Source organism: Pyxicephalus adspersus, chromosome 1 (genome assembly GCF_032062135.1).
Source record: "Pyxicephalus adspersus chromosome 1, UCB_Pads_2.0, whole genome shotgun sequence".
Lineage (NCBI taxonomy): Eukaryota > Metazoa > Chordata > Amphibia > Anura > Pyxicephalidae > Pyxicephalus > Pyxicephalus adspersus.
In genome coordinates, this window is record NC_092858.1 from 43705161 (window position 1) to 43726789 (window position 21629).

General features: G+C 37.7%; 1 protein-coding gene across 1 annotated transcript; it reads right to left on the reverse strand.

The window, feature by feature from the left end:
• Nucleotides 1-9017: 9017 nt before the first annotated feature.
• BLOC1S1 (biogenesis of lysosomal organelles complex 1 subunit 1) lies at nucleotides 9018-18499 on the reverse strand. Its single transcript, XM_072409056.1, has 4 exons — nucleotides 18331-18499; nucleotides 15873-15945; nucleotides 12185-12317; nucleotides 9018-9725 (listed from the first exon to the last, which is right to left on the reverse strand). The coding sequence occupies exons 1-4, from the start codon at nucleotides 18389-18391 to the stop codon at nucleotides 9615-9617; spliced, it is 378 nt and encodes a 125-aa protein (XP_072265157.1). The 5' UTR covers nucleotides 18392-18499; the 3' UTR covers nucleotides 9018-9614.
• Nucleotides 18500-21629: the final 3130 nt, after the last annotated feature.

Here is a 21629-nt window from a genome sequence, read left to right on the forward strand (position 1 = left end):
TTGCATTTATTAAAATAATGTACCTGTTATGACTTACATACAAATTCAACTTAAGAACAAACTCACAGTCCCTATGTCGTATGTAACCTGGGGACTACGTATATTTCTGTGTAAACATTTTTAAAGTTCAAGAACATTTCTAGGACATTTCTTCTATGTTTAGCTCCTCTCCACCTGCCCACCCACACAAAATGACCATTGGGATTTATTTATGTATTATTACATTATACTTACTTTTTACATTGGTATATAGATCAATGGTGATAAAAAAATTATTTAAAAAAAATAAAACTCATTCCTTTGTAACCCATTTATTAACCAAATAAATTGGGTCACTTTTTATATAGAAAATAAAATAAAGTTTTGTGAAACAATTTTGGTAAAAAAAAGCATAGCCATTGTATGGTACCTATTAACTTTGTTTTCCTAAATAATGAAAAATATATAGAATAAAAAATAGGCTCATAGTGGAATGAAATGGCTGATCTGGTCCATTAATAGTACAAATGTACAAGAGCTGAAGTAGTTAAACAAGAAACATTTTATAGCTAAGAAAAGAAATTCATAAGTTAAGTATCAGAAATATTCCACAAGCTCAGAGGCTCTTGTAGTTTGGAAATCAATTAAGTGCTCAGTCTAGTGTTACCATCTTATCCTGCAATGTCAGGTGGTTAATGTGCCTGTACATCATGTTCGGAATGCACGTGTCACACTCTCAGGGCCTCTTCACCTGACATACTGAAGTTCCATGGGATGACTAAGTGCCTACAAGACACTTTAACACTTTCGCCTGAAAGTCTCTTTTTGTTATATAAAAAAATAACTGCTAAGCTATCCAAAAAGAGGATTATGAAACACATGAGCAGCTTATATGAATGTGAGTAGTTCAAAGCTTCATTTTTAGCTTCACAATAATACATTTTTTCAAAAGCCATGAAAAGCTGAAATGAATGGTATTTTGCATACTGGAACCACCCCAGATCAATAGAAGTCCGGAGCAAGCTTACCATTCTGACATATTCACAGAAATTCGGAGGAATGGACAGTTGAAACAACCAATTCTGTTCATTCATTAGAAACTTCACTGGACAAGGGAATTTTATTGTGGAAAACTGCTGAAGATTTGCAATCTAATGACATAGCTAACTATTGTCCCAATTTGTTGTTAAAATACTTTTTTTCTCTGCAGTGGCAGCAACATAGCTGACAAATATCCCTATTTCCAGGCATTTGGTTGCTGTCCTATTATTGTTTTTTTATCTCTACATTTAACATCTTCAAATGCATAATGCAAACCAAATCTTCAGTAAAAAAAAATAGAACAGAATTTACGTTTTAAACATTTCAGTGTTAAGAAAACATCAAAATACAAAGCAATAGTTTTCATTATTTAATCTCAACTTCCCTTTGCCACTGGTGCATATTATAATTGTACAATGCAACCTAGGGTTGGTGGTTTCTCTCTACACTCATATCAGTTACGGATGTTTCAGTTCTCCTCTTCTTCTTTTTTTCTTCCTTTTACTACCTCTTGTTCCTTAAAAGCAAAAAGACTTCTATATTGAACCAGCAGACATTAATTCATGTTTATTGTTTAGTATATTCATCACTCTGAAATTACTACATAACTTGTATCAGCTTTATATGATGTTTTCCTGTTGGAAATTGATTGTATAATATTGATTGTATTATATATATGCTTTGTACTCTTTGTCTGTTTTTGTATGATTCTCCTAAAAATACAATAAAAACATTGGAATTAAAAAAACAAAACAAAAAAGGATTGATACACAAGCCATTCGGTCCATAAAAGACTTTGGATTCCAAGGTAATGGAGAGGGAACCATTGAGGTGACTGTAATTCAGACAATACAATGCCTCCAGTGATCCTTCTTTAACAGAATTTAAATTGACTGTTCTTTAAAAATGTGTGTTGAGGCACACAGTGGGTTAGTTTTGTAATTCTGCCAAAATTTAGAAGGAAAATACTGCATCAAACATTTGGCCTTTCTATCAGTACAGTACAAGCTGTAATATAGCAGGATGAGACATCTGATTAATTTATACGTCATTTACTGGAGAAGAGCTTTCCAGTAATTGTGGTTTCCTGTAAATTCGTATGAATGAAGGGTTTAGTAGTAACAAAGGTTTTCTCTTTTAAAAAGAGGAAGAAAATGATGACAAATCTTCCAGAATATAAAAATCAACACATCACTGTGACAAGGAAACAGTCCCTTTTATGATGTCAAAGTAACATGTTCAATATGTAGTTTAGCCAGAATCCTGTATGCAGAAAAAGAACAAGTAAAGGTTATATATAATATATAAAATATTTGCTAATTGCCTGATACTATTTTGGTATATACCAGAATACAGGTTAATATGATAAATTATGGATTTATATCCATACAGATACAAATATTATTAATTGTAGCCCGTGAGCAGGAAGTGATACATAGCTGTCATCTCTTTAGCTTCTGGAATAACTGCTCTGGGATTATAAAACTGCACCTGAAAATAAAAATGTGTATGGTATACCAAATTGTCCATGTATACCAAAATGTCCATGTATAAAATACTAGGAAACTCCTTGTATGATGTTCACTACATTTTCACAGATGGTTAATCACTATCTCTGTATTAAACAGGAAGATTCACCTAGAACAGTCATTCTCAACTAGGATTCCTCATGAAGTTGCTAGGGGTTCCTTGAGAAATTAGCAATTTGTGCCCCTCAGGTGAGTTTAAGTCACCAATCTTTTAGGTTCCGCCGACCACTAAAATTGCTCGGGGCGCAGCGGCCAGAGCCGCAGACCACCAGAATTTTCTTACGGACCACCGGTTGGTGACAGCTGGTTTAAGTGATACCAATGATCTTTTTGGCTATCCGTAACATTGACATTCTTCCCAATGGCCACCATTGTAAAAGGCTTTCTTCCCACTGATCACAATGCTAAAATAATGTGATCTGTGGATATAGTAATTATAACTGGGGTTCACTGAAAACCTGAAAGTTGTTTTCAGTTGTTCCCCCATGTTTAAAAGGTTGGGAAAAACTGATCTAAAGTAATCAGTTGGATAATTTCGTAGTCACTCTTTAATAAAAAAGCTCTTAACAAATCATACCTGAATGACTATCATCATGTATTAATATTACATAAGAGTAGCATACTACACAGCATGATACAGTCCATATACATGTTACTAATCATCCCTCAGAGGAGCTCACACTCTAATGTCCCTAGTATAGTGTAAGGATATTTGGAAGTCAATTAGCAGCCAGTATGTTTTTAGATCAGGCTCAAACTCAGTTTATTGATAAAGATTGTAGCGCTAGGCCACCTTATTGTATTCACCTAGGTAGTGTTTTTGTGACCAAAATCATGTAAATACATTAAAATTAATAGAGTAATAGATTCAAAGTTTTGGGTTTGCTGACTTGCAGTTTTCAGCTCCACTCAAACATAAGGAGACCTATCCCTTAAAATTCAACACAACAAGCAATCCTCTGACAACAGCTTATATTTTGGGCACAGATCCACTGCAGTTTGTTGCAGGTAAGATGAACATGGCAGGGAGGCAGGTTTCCTTATATTGTGAAATGGATTTGTGATAAGAATGAACCTATTGTCCATCCCTTTTTTTACAGGCAGGGAGTTTTACACCTCTCTATAGGCAGAATGAAACAGGAACAAAGTAGATAATAGAAGAGAACAATAAACAAAAAGACTGTTTATTAAGTCCAGGTGACAGCTGAGATAGTGACATCAATTACTAGATCAACCATTTACTAAAGGTTAGCTCCTTGATTGTGGCAGGCAATAAAAAGCTAAAAAATATAAAGATACATAAACATTGACTTGCCACTGTGACAGTGCCATTAGGTCTGCTGTTAGATGAACTGCAGTGCCCAATGCTCAGATCTCTTGCTATAAATACATGTAAACATAACTTAAACATATTCTGTTTTAAATTTTATTCGTACAGAGTTTCAATTATCTGGCCACATCTGGGTTTTCAGCACTGCAGTCCAAAGCAACACCTCCCTACTAGAATCATCCCTTTTCAGAACATTTCCTTGTTTAACTTGTTCTAACATAGATTAGAATATTATGGCAATGTATATGAGATAATTGTATTTCTACTGATAATGGAAAAATGTGCAGCTGGTATTTATACAGGAAAAAAGCTGCTTCTTTGTGTACGCTTTCTATAGACAATGGACTGCTGTCTATAAGGGCCCTTTAGATCTCACCTGCAGCAACACACATAATTTGTATTACTGCTTTGTTTTGCCATTCTTTTTTCTGCCTTTGATGCATCTTAGCACTTCTAAACTCCTGAGCCATATTGCAGCACTTGGTGCCTACATACTCCTACATTATCCCCTAAAACATTCTGCAGCCCCTTCCTGCCTACATGTATTCCAGCAATGGCTGCATGCTATTTCTCAGGACAACCTGATGTTGATAGTGGGCCATGTCTACATAACACACATTTAAAATGGCCACTTACAGTATACACTGGAAGTTGACATATTCGTGAGACAACGCAGGAGACACAATTCCAAAAAAGGAGATAGTGAGATTTTGGTTGGCAAGATCACTAGATAACATTTAGAAAAAAGCTACAGATCTTCAGTTAGGTCCATGAATATTTGGACAGAGACAACTTTTTTTGGTTCTGTACATTACCACAATTGATTTTAAATGAAACAACTCAGATGCAGTTGAACTGCAGACTTTCAGCTTTAATTCAGTGAATTGAACAAAAAGATTGCATAAAAATGTTTTTAACACAATCACTTCATTTCAAGGGCTCAAAAGTAATTGAACAAATAAAAAAGCTGAAAATAAAATGTTAATTTCTATTACTTTATTACTGTTTAAATCCCTGTGTATAAAATAATGCAATCTATGTGCATTTGGGAAGACTTCCAGTCCTGGAGACACAACAGGAAGTGAGGGAAATCCCTTCTTATACAGTTGGCACTGGAATAAAGTAGCTTTATTCAAATATTTACTTTTTTGTTGCTCTGTTAACAACTCAAAATGTTGGATTTTCCCCGAACTTTCAGCCCCAGTGACAAATATTACCAGGCAAAAAGTGAGACATGGCTACAGCGCTGCGTAATATGTTGGCACTATATAAATACTGTTTATTATTATTATTATTATAAACTTGATTTTGATTGTTTTAGAGCAATAGCATTCAATCGTTTATATTCAAATGTGGGAATGACAGGTGATTGAATAGATGAACAGTTGGTGAAATAAGATTTCCTAACAGTTCAGTGTGAATAAAATCATACTGCAACCTTCAATACCAACTCATATCTACAAAAGTGTACAATCCAGAACTTATCCTATTTAAGGGACATTTCCAGGCAACAAGCCAATAAGTGGATTGCTCTCAAGGAAACATTGCAACCTCCATACAAACAACTCCATGCTAAAAGCATTTATTTCATGTTGGCCCTTACTCCCTACTAAGATATTTACTATTTCCTGGCAATCGTCTGAATAGGCTGGAGCCACACAAGACATTTTAGTAGCTCAGTCCGGCCACTACAGTTAGTTGTTAGTTAGTTTGCTACACCTAGCAATTGCCTCAATTAGGAAGGAGAGATGAGCTACAAAAAATTTTCCTTTCTACCGAGGCTACACTAGTACCTTCAGTTGACTGTAAGCAATGGTAACACTGAGCAAGGACACTTAAGGACTCCCGGACAATTACATTTAAGAACTGTATGTGCTTTTTCAGAAAAAAACATTTGGGTAAACAAACCCTAAGGTGAGAGAAGAATGTCCCCGTAGGGTTTTGGAAAAGATTCCCCCACATGAGGTTATATGAATCTAAGCGACATAGAAAGAACAGTGCGACAAGGTCTGTAGTCTTCTTTATATTCTTATTTATCTTACTTGCACAACATCATACAGTTTAGAATAGCTGGTTGAATCACAACAATTTTAGTTGAAGTTGCATTTATAAATGCAATTTTTTATTTTGCTGTAACAGTTTCATAAGGTCGCCATTAAAGAGAAACAAATATTTCGGAAGCCCACGCAGAGGCCTCCTCATTTTCTTGGATTTATGGAAAGAACTGGTGCGTGTCCTAAATGAGTTTAAAGACAGTACTTTACTATAAATATGATAGAGCACACACAAACTCCTTGTAAATTAAAGAACAACGTAATGCACAATGGGAAAATAGCATTAAAAAAATACAGTAACGGACAGAATTGTTTGCTGTGAATAATATAACCAGCAGTGCAAGAACAAAGAAATAGAAAGTACATTCTGCCCTTTCATATATAGCATATTCTTAGGCTCATCCTGTATGCACCAAACATTAATAATGCACATTACCAGCACCGTGCAGTACAAACCTTCCAAACATATGCTCAGAATAAGTTCTCACACAATGCCAGCATTAATGGCTTGCTTCCCGTTTCCCAGAGCAGATGACAAAGCTCAAGGCATAAAACCAGCCCTAAAATCATGCGAAGCAAAAACAGCAGGTGTTTAAAATTCAGCCCGTGACATCACCCAGAACCTCCTTGCTGCTATAAAACCTGTACAGAAAGGCTTGCAAAATGTAAGGTCAACAATAACCAGCTGCCTCCTGTACACAGGATTTAAAGGCATAAAATGATATGTTTGCACCTCTGGAAATAGAACAGCCACAGGCTATGCATTTATGGTCATGTCCTCAGTTAGCACTGGTTTGCCACACGTGTGAAATAAAATGTATCAAAACACCATGCAGAAAAAAAAACATGCAATGCACAGAAAATAAATGCATCTTCAAAGCCATCAACTTTCAGTTTTAAGAAGATAAACACATCCTAGGTATATTAGAACAAAAAGTGTTTAAAGTGATATAGTTTGTTGGCTTAAATAAAATCGTTTAACCTTGCCAGCATGTTGCAGAGGGGAACCCTTGATCTCTTTGTGGAAGCAGAGGTCTCTCTGACATGGAGAATTGACATGACCCTCTGCTGAGTCACTGCTCTCTTTGTAGCAGCAAGCATGAGCTTAGCTAATTATGGAGTTTAAGGTCTAACTATAGCTGCGTACACACCTGCAATTTTTCTCGTTGGAAAGGATCTTTCACGATCCTTTCCAACGAGAAAAGACTGCACGATGCATGAACGATGCTGTACATACAGCACCGTTCATGCTCTATGGAGAGGGGAGGGGGAGAGCGACGGAGCGGCACCCTGCTGCGCGCTCTCCCCTTCCCTTTCATTACGATCGGTCGTCGTCCATCGTCCATGGATCCGCCAGGACGGTCGTCGGACGATGGACGACGACCGACTGTACACACGGCAGATTTTCGCCCGATAATTGGCCGATACCGATTATCGGGCGAGAAAAATTTGCCGTGTGTACGCAGCTTTAGTTGTGGTTGTGTCAGAACTCTGAAGAGGTCACTGCTTCCCCAGAGTTCACAGGAATCATTGGAGCTGTTGGCAGGGTTAGGCGTTTCTACACGTGTTGCAGCTGCTTGGCAAGCAAAGAAATTAAACATTAACATTAAACACCTAGATAAAACATATACAACATGATCAGTCATTGTCGTGATAGAAAATCAGACAGCAGTGCTATGTTTGTGACACTTTTCAATACAAAAGTATTTGTTTTACAAATTGCCTCCAAACCCATCATGCTTACAGTATTGTGCAAGGCTGTGGAGCTCCAATTTTCAGGTGGGACCTGATGTAGACAGTATTGGATGGGACATTATAAAGATGTTTATGTTATACAAAATATAGCTAATTTTAATTAATAAATACCTAGATTGAATTGTGTGTTTTCCTGAATTTGATAGGATTCAGACCACTGGCTTTTGCAATACTGATGATAAAATAAACATTTCATCATCACAATATCACATATCAGTGTGGAGCTCCTGTTTATTGATGCTCATTAGGCTTTTATAACTGTCTGCACCTGTTAGGGATGCATCTGTATGTTCTGTGTCCCACTGTTACCAACTGCTTGACATACTGATGTCTTAAAAATGTTTTACTCTAACTCTGATAGATACCAGTTTATTGAGCCAGATGTAAATCCAGTGCTAAATGATGCAAATGGTGTGTCCCCAATGTAATACCACATAACGGCTAGAAAGTTGTTGCAGAACACTGATCTAAACTCAGAACAGGATATACACAGAAAGATGAGGAAACAGGTTTTTAGGGAACTCCAGGGGCTCTATTTAAAAAGACAGAGAATCAGACATTACCTCGTGGGAATCATCTAGGTCCATGAGTTTCACTGGCAGTAATAGATTCCCACCAGGGGAGTGTTATATATATTTATCTTTTAGGGACTGTGTCAATGGGCTTTTGGTAAATTCTCATCTATGGGTGGTCAAAAGTAGGTTGGAAGAAGGTCAACTGCAGTTAAATGCACTGGTAAATAAATTCTGAGTGATCTCAGGAACATGTCAAACTAATCTATTACTGCTACCATACATCCTAAAGATACTTTAATGATCAGATATCTATTACACATATCAGAAGGATTTATAGTATGTGCTTTATAGAGATCTATACAATCACATTGAGTTGTTAAAAGAATTATGCTTTTTTTTTTAACGTTTTTAAAAATCCACAAGCCCTTTTCTGTTTCGGTTTCTGCAGACTGTGGAGCACACTTGGTTAAGCCTTTAAAGTACCATTCAGTTCCAATTTGAAAAATGTTAAACACAAATCTTAATGGGAGTACCGACTGTCACTTTAAACAAGCTTTAACAATACTTAAAGCTTACCGAGAACCTACAAGCAGCATGTGACAGCTTTTCCAATAAGATCTGTGTTAAACAATTGTAAATAAAAAATCATTAAAAGCCTTTGACAACCTTGCTTAAGCCCGCTGACAGCTTCCCAAATGCTTTAGAAAGCTTGCTGCACACACTGCTCTTACACAAGCTAAAGATCAAGTGCAGAATCTTGAATGTAAGATTTCAGTAAATGTATTTTCTGTACAATGTAAAAAAAAAAACTCCATTGCAGAACAAGGACATTTATTTATTTTTTTCAGAGTTTAAAGCAGTTTAATCTTTTCTAAGATGTACAAGAGATCAACTTATAAATATCTTGTCCCTATGTATGGCTTGCAATTATGTATTTACATTTTGATCCTATTATCTCACTGCTGAATCTCTGCAGATTATTTGGTAGTCAGAGATTCTATGATCAGAGCTACCTAAATTGAGTACTGAGAAATTTCTAGCAAGTTGGGCTACAATACTGCAATCTGGTAATGTCTACTAAACCATAAGACTTATGAATTCTAGAAACAGATGCAAGTTTAATGGATTCTGTAAAGTACATCCAGTATAGTTTTTAGCTGTTTAAGCCATCAATCATAATTGTACCCAGAATGGGTGTCTGCTTCATTGCCTTGTAGCGTATTTAGGAAGCATCATGAAACCTGGTTAGCATTACAAGTAATGATTTCAGGCTGCCAAGTTAACATTAATAAGCCATACAGTGCACAGTATCAGCCCATATTTCACACTTTCATCAAGGAAGCGACAAAACTTTGGAGCTATTCCCATTCAAGAAACATTAGTGAGGTTTCCCAGAAGTCATTGCAGAACCTCAAGAGGCAGTGGGCTGCAGTTGGCCTTTATACACATATTCCAAAGCAGTAGCAATGATCCTCATGTCCTTTTCAATGCTTCGGGCCCAATTCTCCACATCGCCAATCTCCTACAGGGAATAAAAAAGTAATAGAATGTGGTAAGTCTGAATAGAATGGTATTTTAAAGCATGTGGCATCAACTATGTGTTTTTGATATAATAAGGTTTAATAAACTAAGATCTGCATTGGATGTGTCTTTAAAGATCTAAATTCCAATGTCTATTTCAAAGAAGCCTCACCATTTACATTTACTATTTAAAGTGGAGGTAAACTCACTGTCCCTTGCGCTCTTGGTGGCACCTTGATTTGCCAGGTCAGAATTAGTTAACTCCCATGCGCATTCAGTCCCATGATGAGGAATGTGCACAACCATTATCTGTTCTGAAAAAAAACTGTATGTTTCACCTCCCAGAATGAGATGTTCGGCACTCCTAGTCACCTGGTGAACTTTCAGTGTTATGAGTTACACTTTCTCTATCCCTCTAAAACTAATATTACATTATAGGCCGTGTTCAGACTAGCTGACTATCAGTATTCTACTGTCCCACACAGTACCAGCATGATTAGCAGGCTTCACTGCTAGGCTGTTTCAGGCATTTGCCAACATCTCTGCAAGTGGCTGCAAGTGGCTGCAAATGCCTAGCAAAGTGGTGCCTTTCATCACTTTTACTTTAAACCCTAGTAAATAATTATAGGAAACATTTAAAAACTCTTGCAACCGACACTAATTTTGTTGGGGGATGCAAATCACCCCTGGAGACTATATCTAGCTTCCACCTTCTACCACCTATCATATAATTAAACATTTAGTGAACCCAGTTAAAAAAAAAAAAAACACCTGCAAAAAATGCTTATCTAAACAGAGCCTAAGAAAGTATTTCACTAAAAATTGAGTTCCTGAGGCAGAATGACCGTAAAGTGTAAATACACTAAAATGCTTCCAGGTTGCTATACTGCATTTGTATTTACAGTGGCTTTTTTCCCTTTTGAAGAAAGGGCTCCAAAGGAGCCACCAAGAGCCTCCCAGGATGCATGATGTAGGTATCCCGGGAGGCTCTGTGCTCCCATTCATAGGTGATCCAGAATCAAGGTGGTGCTGCATCCTTTTTTTCTGTTGCAAAAAAATCCCAAAAAGAAACAGAATTTTTACATAAAGGGTGTTGTCTACCCTTTTATGTAAAGTGAAAATTTTGAATTGAGTGGAGCTGATCTGTAACATCTTAAACTCTGATCTGTAACTTTTTAATGACCAAAACAAAACTCTGCGGTTCTTTTTGCAAAACAAAGCACACCTTGCTCCAGAACTTATTGAATGTCTGGGCTTCATAAAGATTTTTTTTTTTTTGCTTTGTTTGTGATTAACTCACAGTGAGGTTTATTTCTATACAGTAACTGACACCTCACTGCCTAAAAATATGTTGGGACAAACATCTGTCCTAATTCCGATCTACATACAAATTCAACTTAAGAACAAACTTACAGTCCCTATCTCGTATGCAACCCGGGGACTACCTGTACTTTATGTACTGTTCAGGCCTAATATTTACCAATCCAAATGAATGGGCAAAGATTTGCTGCAGCTGGTGACTCATCCTTGAATGATTACTGATACTACTTACTGTGAACATTTACTAAAACCTTGTATATATTTAAAAACTGCTGTCTATTTAACCCCCTATTAACCCTAATCCTTTGTTATTCATAATCAGCCCTAATTTACTATCTCCTCTCTTTGGACCCTTAGCTAGTTTTCTGCTGGTTTTACCCTCTTTTTAAATCGCCTCAGGGCTGATATCGGATGAGAATCTGGCGTGTGTACAGCGCACGTCTTTCATGGATCTGTCTTGGCAGAAAGATCCTTTCCAGCGACAATTATTGCACAAGTGTATGCAGCCTTAACTTTGTCACAAAATGTAAGTGTATCTAAAAAAAAATACAAAAATACACACACAAAAATCACTATTCCTATTTTATAGAGCACTGACATATTACTCAGCACTGTTCATTAAATGTACCCCGTGTACCAATAAAAGGACAGGGAAAGATTTAGGCAAATTGTGCCATGGACAAACAAGAAGCATGGTATCCAAATACACAGCATTCAACTCCCTGTGCCCCTGTCAATTGGCCCCTGGCCAATTACCCAGTTTTTCTCCACTCTCAAAGCACCCTGTGAAAGGGTTTAGTTATATCTGTTCAAAATATGCAAAAGGAGAAACAGTTGTTGATATGATACATTTACTGAATTAGTATCTTCCTGTGTTTTCTGCCTTTGCTGACTTTTATTATTTAGCATTGTTTCTCTCCTATATCATAGGCATAAGGAATAAGGGAGGTATTCCGTAGGCCTAAGCGCTTCCTGTAGTAGGGCGACAATGCTACTCCATAAATACTTGCTATTACCAACCAGCAGTTTTTGGTATCTTTAGAGGCTTAAATTAAGTAAAAGAAAGTTTGTTTTTTTTATAGTGCGAACCAGATGAAGCTAAGATTTTGTAAATGTCCCATTAACTGAATAAGAATTTACCTTCAGAGCCTGGTTAAAGTTTTCCACCAGACCAATCCACTGTGTTGTCTGTTTTGCAAACTGTGCAGCCTGTATTTGCAGGGTTTTCACTTCGTGGTCCAGCTTCCTTTGGTTAACATATGCCTGTGCCACGCTAATATTAAAAATAAAAAAAATTAGAAATTAAATAAAATAAATGATTAAGACATAAAAAAAATAGGAAACATATATGCAACACCTGTACCCCACTAGCTTAGTAATGTTAATAAAGTATCAGTACATAAACACAAATAGGCCTCATAGATTTCTGACAATACAAGAGCTCCCTCTGCTGTAATATTTTCCACTTGAAGCTATCGCCCTCATAAAATATTCTTACTGGGATATACAAGGCGAAGAGGCAGCCCTTGTTAAATTCTCTATAGGGGTTTAATGCTGAATGAGAATGTATAGTACAGAACTGAGGGTGAAGGAAAATGTTTCTGCTGGTGCACTGGAGAGTTATCCTTAGCTGTATATGCATTAAAAAAAATGTCTAAGATGATACAGAACTATAACATATATAATATAGATGAATTTACTACGCTACAAATAAATACTAAAATTACAATATGTGCATGTATACCTAACACCGAATTATACTACTAACTATATTTACACTATTTATTGGCAGGAAAATGTTTTAAAGTTCCTACATATACTGTATAAATAAAGATGATTCGGATAGTATCATGTAAATACAGGAGATAAGCTTCTTTCTACAAAATATTAAACACATGGCCTGAGTGCTAATATCATGCAACACCCTATGCAGCTCATTCCAAGAACAAGTTAAGCTATTTATGTAAATCAGTAGAATTTGTTCTGCCATAATCTGCTTTCTGTTCAGCCTCACCCATTGGAAGAGTCTGCAGAAGACTGGGACATCAGGAAGACGCGGTCATTTCTTTTAATGGCTTAGAGGGTGTAGCTACTGGATGTCCAACGCCTTAGATCATTTAGAAGATTTTCTTTTCTAATCAAGGAGCATTTTATATACAGTGGTGAGTGTATGAAGAGCTTTGTTAAAACTATGTGTAATAAAGGGAAGCTGAGATATTGAACATATTTTGCTTTTTCTTAAAATTGAACTTTATTCTGCTTATATTTTGCCCTTCCTGCATCATCCCCCTCCAAAATTGAAATATTAAAAAAAAACCTATTTTATAACATAAATCACTCATTTTAGATCAAATAATGTCTCGGTCCCTCCCTGTTCAATGTAAGCAGATTATTATTGGTGGTAAGGGGCAGAAGGGTTCTTTACATAGTTTCCCAAAACATCAATACACCTTGCTTCAATACTGCTGGTAATAACCCTTAGCCCTGGTGTTGCTGGCTTCTGAGAGTTTTTATGAAAATATTAAAATGTCTTGATGGGTATTATGAGTCTGGAGTAGTAAATGTCCCCAGACATACCGTGTTTCCCCGATGATAAGGCATCCCCATCAAATAAGCCTTTCAAAAAATATAAGACAGTGCCTTATTATAGGGGAAACAGGGTACTTTTGCAGGGAGATGAGCATCCATCCTTAGCATCAAATGTGATGCTGGGCCTCTATGATAAAAAAAAAAACTTAAAGCTGATCAATAAAAAAAGAGGGACCAGGAACATTTGCTCTGAGAAGAAAAGGGCTAAATGATGCTGGACATCCTCCAGCCAAGAAATGAGGAAGGCTTGGTGACTTCACCCAGTTTCAAGTGTGGGAAAAGCTCACACTGTGCAGTAAAGTCAAAACAGTGAATATATAAAACAGGAGATGAGCATGTACAACTACAAAGCTGGTGTTAAACAGCCAAATTATGCTCAGCTTTTTATAGTGCACTGCAGCAAGAATGCAAAATAGTTGTTTGTGCAAAAACCCAGGTCTCTAGTGACAGCATTTGTAGATGACACACTCCACCATACTGGTGAAAGAATAGCCACAATAGCCTCACAAAAAGACAATATTTAAGACAGCGACAGCTTCTAGAAGTTGAATGCACTAAAGTTCTGGAAACCATTCCTGTGTTTTGCTACCAGTATACTTGCGGCTTATCTATGGTCAGGATCACCTAGCTCTCGATAGAGACCTGTTTGACTACACAAGCAACAATTAAGCATGGCTGCTGTAGTACACTAGAAAGTGTAAAGCTGGTGTTGTCAGTGTAAAGTTACACAACACAGCCTTCCAGTAATACCTGTGAAATCACTACCTCACTGGCCCTGAACACTGCAAAATCTTCCTCAATATCAAGAGAGTAGCAACATCTCGCTGGCCTGGCTAGCAGGAAAATTATTCCATTGAGGCTGGTAGGCACACTCATGGTAATTCTGATGCTAGCTGGTTGTCACCAGTAGCATGGATGCCGGGTACAATGAGATGAGTAAGGGTATGGGTAAGATGAGTGTATTTTTGGTATTAAAGTTGGGTAAATTTGCCAGTGTGCATTTTGATGTGCTCTCTATGTTTTTTTTTTCTCAAGAACGCTCCCGGGCTGTGTCCCTGATCCTGGTTTTACTACTTGGTGAGTCACTGACTGAAAACGATGGAGCTTGTGAAGTGTTAGATAACCAGCAAGCACATATTTGTTCAAAATGACTCACCAGGCAGTGAAAGAAAGAAAGATGACAGCCTTGGAATTACATTTTCCAAGGACAAGTGCAAAGAGCAACTTCTATGTTTATATTCTCACAGTTCTTTTTTTATCTGCCTTATGAGGTTCTGGTACCTTTCTTTATAGCCAACATTAAGTTCCTAAGCAATTTGTCAAATTTAAACTGGACCACTAGGGCTATCACCAAACCACAATACATATGAATGTCAGGAAGGAGACAGCCACTGACATTTTATTTTCAGAAGAATCTACCAGCCACCATTTAATGTTTTTGTCATTAAGTTGGTAATGAATCATATCGGACAAAAACAGCCACTTTATATTAAGCAAGAATCTAAATGTTAAGCTCTAATTTATGATTGTTGAGACCTATATATAACAGGTAAGGGTAAGACTGGATGTCAAGAAGTATGATGAATCCACAGCGAGTAGAAAGTAAGGTGAGCAGGGAGAAAAATGTAGTGACAAGGGGGTTGTTGGCACAGTGTCGATGACTATGCACACAAGTCATATGATTCTTACCCGACATAAATGGTCGAGCTTGTTTCAGGTGAGAATTTGACGTGTACAGCGGTCACCCAATATTTTTCATGGATCCGTTCTGATGGATTCATGAACAACCCATGGTGGACAACTTCTTTATAAGAATAGCATAGCTGGGTGCCGCTCCCATGCACTCCCCTCCTCTCTCCATAGAATAGAACAGTGCTGTGTATCCCTTTTGTTGCTGAAAACCATCACCAAAGATTATTTCCAGGGACAAAAATTGAACCCGAGTACACTGCCTTCATCCTCTGTTTAATAATGGGGGTCAGAGGAATCAACAGTGCCAGATCCTTTATTTCCCCATTGCTTTAGTGGGACACCTCACTAGTCATTACTAAGGTGTAGGGAGGGGAGGATGTAAGCCTTTAAAACTTTCAAGATGTGTTAAAAATTGCAGATTATGGGAGTTTCATTTCTCAGCCTTATTACTGAAAGTAAAATTGTAAACCCATTTTCTCATTATCTTGATTATTTGTTTTGAAGCTTCTTAATGGTAAACAATTGAGACTAAAACTTAATTACTCACCCTACATTTAGATGGTCCACCAAAGCTTCTGTAAGTGTTGTAGCTGCTGCAATAGCTTCCTTCCTTCTTTTTTCTGTTAAAGAAAAGAAGTTAAATGTACAAATATAACATAAATAGGAATGTATTATACAAAGCGAATATGTAATTGTTTTACAAACTATGTTCCAATACATTTATTCTCGATCTAATATTATTGCTATTTTAAACAGTATTTTATATTGTGATATGAACATGAGTAAATACATGTGACTAAGAAGTAAGGAATATACAACAATGGGGCTTTGATCTGTATGTGGTTCTCAATAGCCACAGTCATAACCAAGAAGCAGGACTTAGCTACCCTTATAAAACCTGTCCTGTGACTTATGGTCACATGAATATTGAAAACAATTATTTAAGTCAGGATCTAAGCAGGTAATCAAACAAGAGGTGCATGACAGCCTGTCCTGGAAAAAAAGTTATTGGGGTCTAATATGTGATCCAAGTGTTTGAGCTTATTCTATTTACCAATGGGAAGACCAACACCTTAATTACTCCAGATCAGCAGCCTTGGTGCCCGCAGCACTGGCCAATCTACAACCAAGTTTACAAAATTTGTTTTTGGGTCTGGTTCCTTAGTAAGAGTTGCTTTCCCTCTTTGTCACTGTGGATGAGGTTACAACTTCAGTAGTCACTGCAGCTACACTTCTAGATAATGAACCTAACTGTAGCACCAGCAAGTGTTGGGATTCCAAAATATATATATATATATATATATATATATATATATATATAAAAACATTCCAGTACCAACTTAGTTTAAAAGTCTGTGACAGAAGGCACAGAGGTGGGTCTGGCCCTGCACCCTAATACAGTAGATATAAAATGAGGGATTAAAAAGCTGCCATATGGAATACTCATTGCTTGGAAGTAAAGCTGATCTTTTGTTTCAAAAGTTTCAGCTAACTGTGACATAAGATCAAGATCACATGTCGACATTTTCAGACATCTTGATTCTCTGCACTGGGAAGATTGAACTTCTTAACAAGTATTACCCATGGGTGAGCAGGAAAGGACGGACACACTGCAACACATTCCTCAGTGTGGGTAGACGCTTATTGCAGAAAATACTTTGTATGACTCTTCAGCAATAAAGGGCCTGTCTGGTCACACATCCTTCTCCGTATAACTACCTCTTTAAAGGCATATAGACATGATCACAAGGGGAACGGGTAGGGATCAGTTAACACAGAGGTTTTAGGCAGAGCCCCTTTATTAGATTTATTAGATTTATTACCTCTGTTATATGTGCCATTCCTACCCTGGGTTATAACCTGATCCACACCCTTTCTTTTCTTGTAATACATATGTGATGTGGTGTCCAACATTTGTTCAGAAACAGGGTGGCATTAAAATGGAAATAAAACTTTCCATAAAACAGACATAAACTCTTTACTACTTTACATAAAAGAGTAGACAACCTTTTTATTTAAAGTAAAAATATTGTTTTTTTTTAGCACCTTCCCTTTTCTGTCTTGATTGCTGCAGCGATTAAGACTGAATGGGAACTCAGAGCCTCCTGGGATACCTATATCACGCATCCCGGGAGGCTCTTGGTTGCTCCTTCTGCGCATACCCAATCTTGTCACTGCACAGGCGTGAGATCGGGTAATGTAGCCAGAAGAAGATGGATGAAGATGACGGCACCTGGCGACAAAAGAAGATTCCAGGACGGCGCAGGATCTGTTGGAGGAATTCTGCAGCACGATCAAGGGATCTGTGGAATTAAAGGTGTGATTTTTTTATTTTTTATTTAGTTCAGCTTTAAGTGTGTATGATCAGGCAGGTCATTCTTGCAGAAAGAGACAGGCGATGTCCCCTCTGCAATGATGCGTCTTTCCTGCCTGATCGCTCTGGGGAGCTGCGAATGCGTGGCATCAGCTTTGGTTGCCAGGGAAAGGGTGCATTCCTGGCTTAGCATGCGACTGCCGGGATGAATAAACTGCTGTGGGAGTTATGTCATCCCAGCACAGCCAATCAAAATGGCTGAAAAAAAGCGATGAGGGTGCCTGGGGCTGGAACACAGGCAGGTGAGTGGGCCTGTGTTTAGTTTTGCTTTAATGGAATAAAATAAAATAAAATGGTCTCCTCTGTGGAAAAGCACTAAATTATTCAATCCAAAGACACAGAGTCATTTATTGTAGGTACACACAAACTTGCACTATACACACTAACAATGATACTTTACACAAATATAAAATAATTAATATAAAAGCACTTATACCCAAACAGTGTATTAGAACAATAAAAACCCTTGCTATAAACATAACAGCCATTCACTGCTGTGTTCCCATCCACATTCACTTCCTGAAACACAAGTTATTGACAGGACAATCCACCAATCAGAGCCCTGCACAGCCCCTGTCACGTTCCCCGGCGCAGGTTACAGCCCCGATACAGTGACAGAATGCTCCCTTACCTTGCAGCTCCTTCCGCTCATTTTGTTTAGCCTGGTGTTCCTTGAGCAGCCGGGTGAGCATGATGGAGCTTATGCGAGGTGAGGAGAACCACAGGACTTCTACTATAGCGTCCACAGTGAAGTATACGCCCCCTTCCAGACTCACGAATCTTCCCTGTACTGCGCATGTGGAGTGATTTCCGGCGCCTGCAATACACGACACAGCCCAGCAGATGGCACTGTGTACAGAACTAGACATTCTATTACTATGTGATATCAGCTAAGACTGTGTGATGATCTCCACCTATAGAACCAAGTCAGGGGGGGGAGGGGGGATTCTAAGGATTTGTGCAGGATGCTTATAGATCAGACTTCTCAACCCTTAAAATATATTTTAGGTTTTCAGGAAAGCCCTACTATAAAGCTATATCTGTTTTTTCTAATTAGTATAATACATCCCTCTAGTGCAAGTTCAGTCATTTGGTAGTAGTCATTCTGCTGTTTGGTACCATAGTACATCCTACACTGGGTATAGATCAAAGCCAATGTAATCAGAGGAGATTGGAAAGAAAAATGATAGACAAGTATGCTAAAGGCAAAGGTTACAAGATCGGATCTGAAATAAGTTTGATGTTCCTATGACAACAGTGCAAATAATATGAAGAAGTTTAGGGACCATGGGACTGAGAACCTCACTGGAAGGGTCCACAAGAGGAAAATCATGCTTGGAATTTGTGGAAGGATAGTAATAATGGTTGAAAAAAAGCCAAGAAAAAAACAAGAAAACTTAAAGCGGAACTAAACTGAAAATTAAAAAAATCACACCTTTAATTCCATAGATCCCCCAATTGCACTGGAGAAGTCCTTGATTAGGTCCCACGACTTCGTGTAATTCTACTTCATCCCGATGTGGAGGAAGCACCAGGCGCCCGCCTTCTGGGTACTTAACCCAATCTCGCACTGGGCAGGTGAGGGATGGGGTGATGTAGCTTTCTGTAAAAGGGAAAAAAATGCTAATCTCACTGCGCATGTGTGAGATCAGCACCTCTTTCCTCGGTGAAGGAAAATGCACCATTCTGCGCATACCCGAGATCAGGCATGAGCAGAAGGAGCAGCCAAGAGCCTCCGGGGATAAGTGACATATGTGTCCCGGGAGGGTCTATGATCCCATCCAAAAAAGGTGTTGCAGGTAAAAAAAGAACAGCAATATTTTTACTTTATATAAAAGGGTTGTCTTTTTTACCCTTTTATGTAATGTAAAAATTTGAGTTTAGGTATGCTTTAAGAAATAAGTCATCCTGAACTTGAAGGCCAAGGTCAATCAGTGTGCTCGTGTGCTGTTTGTTGCTTTTAGAACGACAGTAGGGTGAGTGGAGGAAGAATTGAATGGACACCTGGAATCAGACAGCTCTGATTCAGTTGCATGTCAAGGATCCATGAAAACTATAAATGCACACTTAAGACTGAATCATACAATCTAGGAAGGCACCCAGCAAATCTAACAGAACCAGATGAGGTTGGGGTGCTGACAGAAGCAGAACTCTTAATAAATGCTACAGAAATGTCTTGTTTGCAATGATTACCCCTAAACGTTGTGCAGGATATTAGGTTAAGGTTCACATTATTTTTAATCATGACATTTTCATTTGTTTTATTATTATCCAGTATTTATATAGCGTCAACATATTGTGCAGCGCTGTACAAAGTCCATAATCATGTCACTAACTTTTCCTCAAAGGGGCTCACAATCTAATGATTCTTTGGAATATCCTCTAGAATCAAAACTCTAAAGCACAGTTTGGTTTTTGTTAAGAATAAAAATGCTGGTGGCGTATTACTTTTGTCAGTTTCAAAATATTTCAGAGAAAATTGTGGGTGATCCTTAACATTAGGGGAACCAACAAATGTGCCCACATCTGTATTCCCTGTAAGGTTGCAGTAAATTTAGGTGTCAGATATGATGCAACCACTCTCAGGTATCACTCCTTCTGAGTACTTTCATTAACATAAAGCTTTATATCAGGGACAGCCAGCACCTTCTTACCATTCCTGTATCCTGAAGTTATTATGTTCTAAAATGAGGCATGTGTATGTGAAATTCATCCTCCTTTCTTGTCAATTTGTAAGTTATTTTTTCTAGGTTTGATTTATTAAATGTTTTAGAGGATCACTGAAATTTAGGTTTCAGTTAATTAATATTATTATTATCCAGTATTTATATAGTGGCAACATATTACACAGCACTGTACAAAGTCCATAGTCATGTCACTAGCTGTCCCTCATAGGGGCTCACAATATAATGTCCCTACCATAGTCATATGTGTTCATTACAGTCTAGGGACAATTTAATGGGGGGAAGCCAATTATCCTAACTGCATGTTTTTGGAATGTGGGAGGGAACAGGAGTAGCCGGATGACACCCAAACACAGCGAGCACCTGCAGGCTTTATGTCGTGGACAGGACTCGAACAGTTTAGATCATTATTTGTATAGCAATTTAAAGTTTTATTACTTTACAAAGGTAAATGTCAGCAACTCGTGCAATATGTTGATTTATTCAGTTGGTTGGCAATTATACCTTTAAGTCAACATGAACTTTAAAAGTTAAGACTTATAATATTGTAAGAAACATCTAGAAATGGTAGTGTACAACACTGAAAAGTGCCTTACTGCCTTTCTAATGATAAAGCAATGTTCAGGCAGATGATAGGGTGTAACAAAATGAATTTCCTATTGGGGGTATCTGCCAGATGTACACACATCAGATTATTGTCACTGCAAATTATCTTTTGTGATTATTTACAGTGACAAATTAATAAATGGGCACTGTACACACAGTGGAGAGGGGAGAACACGTGATGGGCACCATGCTGTGTTCTCTTTGATTGGAATGCAAAGTGGTTGTTCCTGATTGTTCATCACTTTGCTAGGGTGAATTGTTAACAATTTTGAGGGACTGCTGTACACACACCAGATTTATTGCCAAGCTATTGCCAATTAGTCTAGGGCGACAATCATCAAAAGTGTGTACATATCCTACATAAGAAATAAGGTAACCAGCAAATAGACACACACCCAGTTTAATGGGCTAACGGCCTCAGTATTGATTTAAAAGGCTAACCAAAGTTAAAAGATTATTAAATAACTACATAAAAAGTCCAGATTTAATCAGTTTCTTGTAATCATTACATTTTTCTTCCAGAGCTAGACTCTGAACTGTGACCGGTAAAAAGACCAAATGGGGAGGATGGGAGCTGTGATCCAATTCTACTCTGAACAACGAGTGAGTATGGAGGCCTATAAATCCTGGGGTGCAAGGA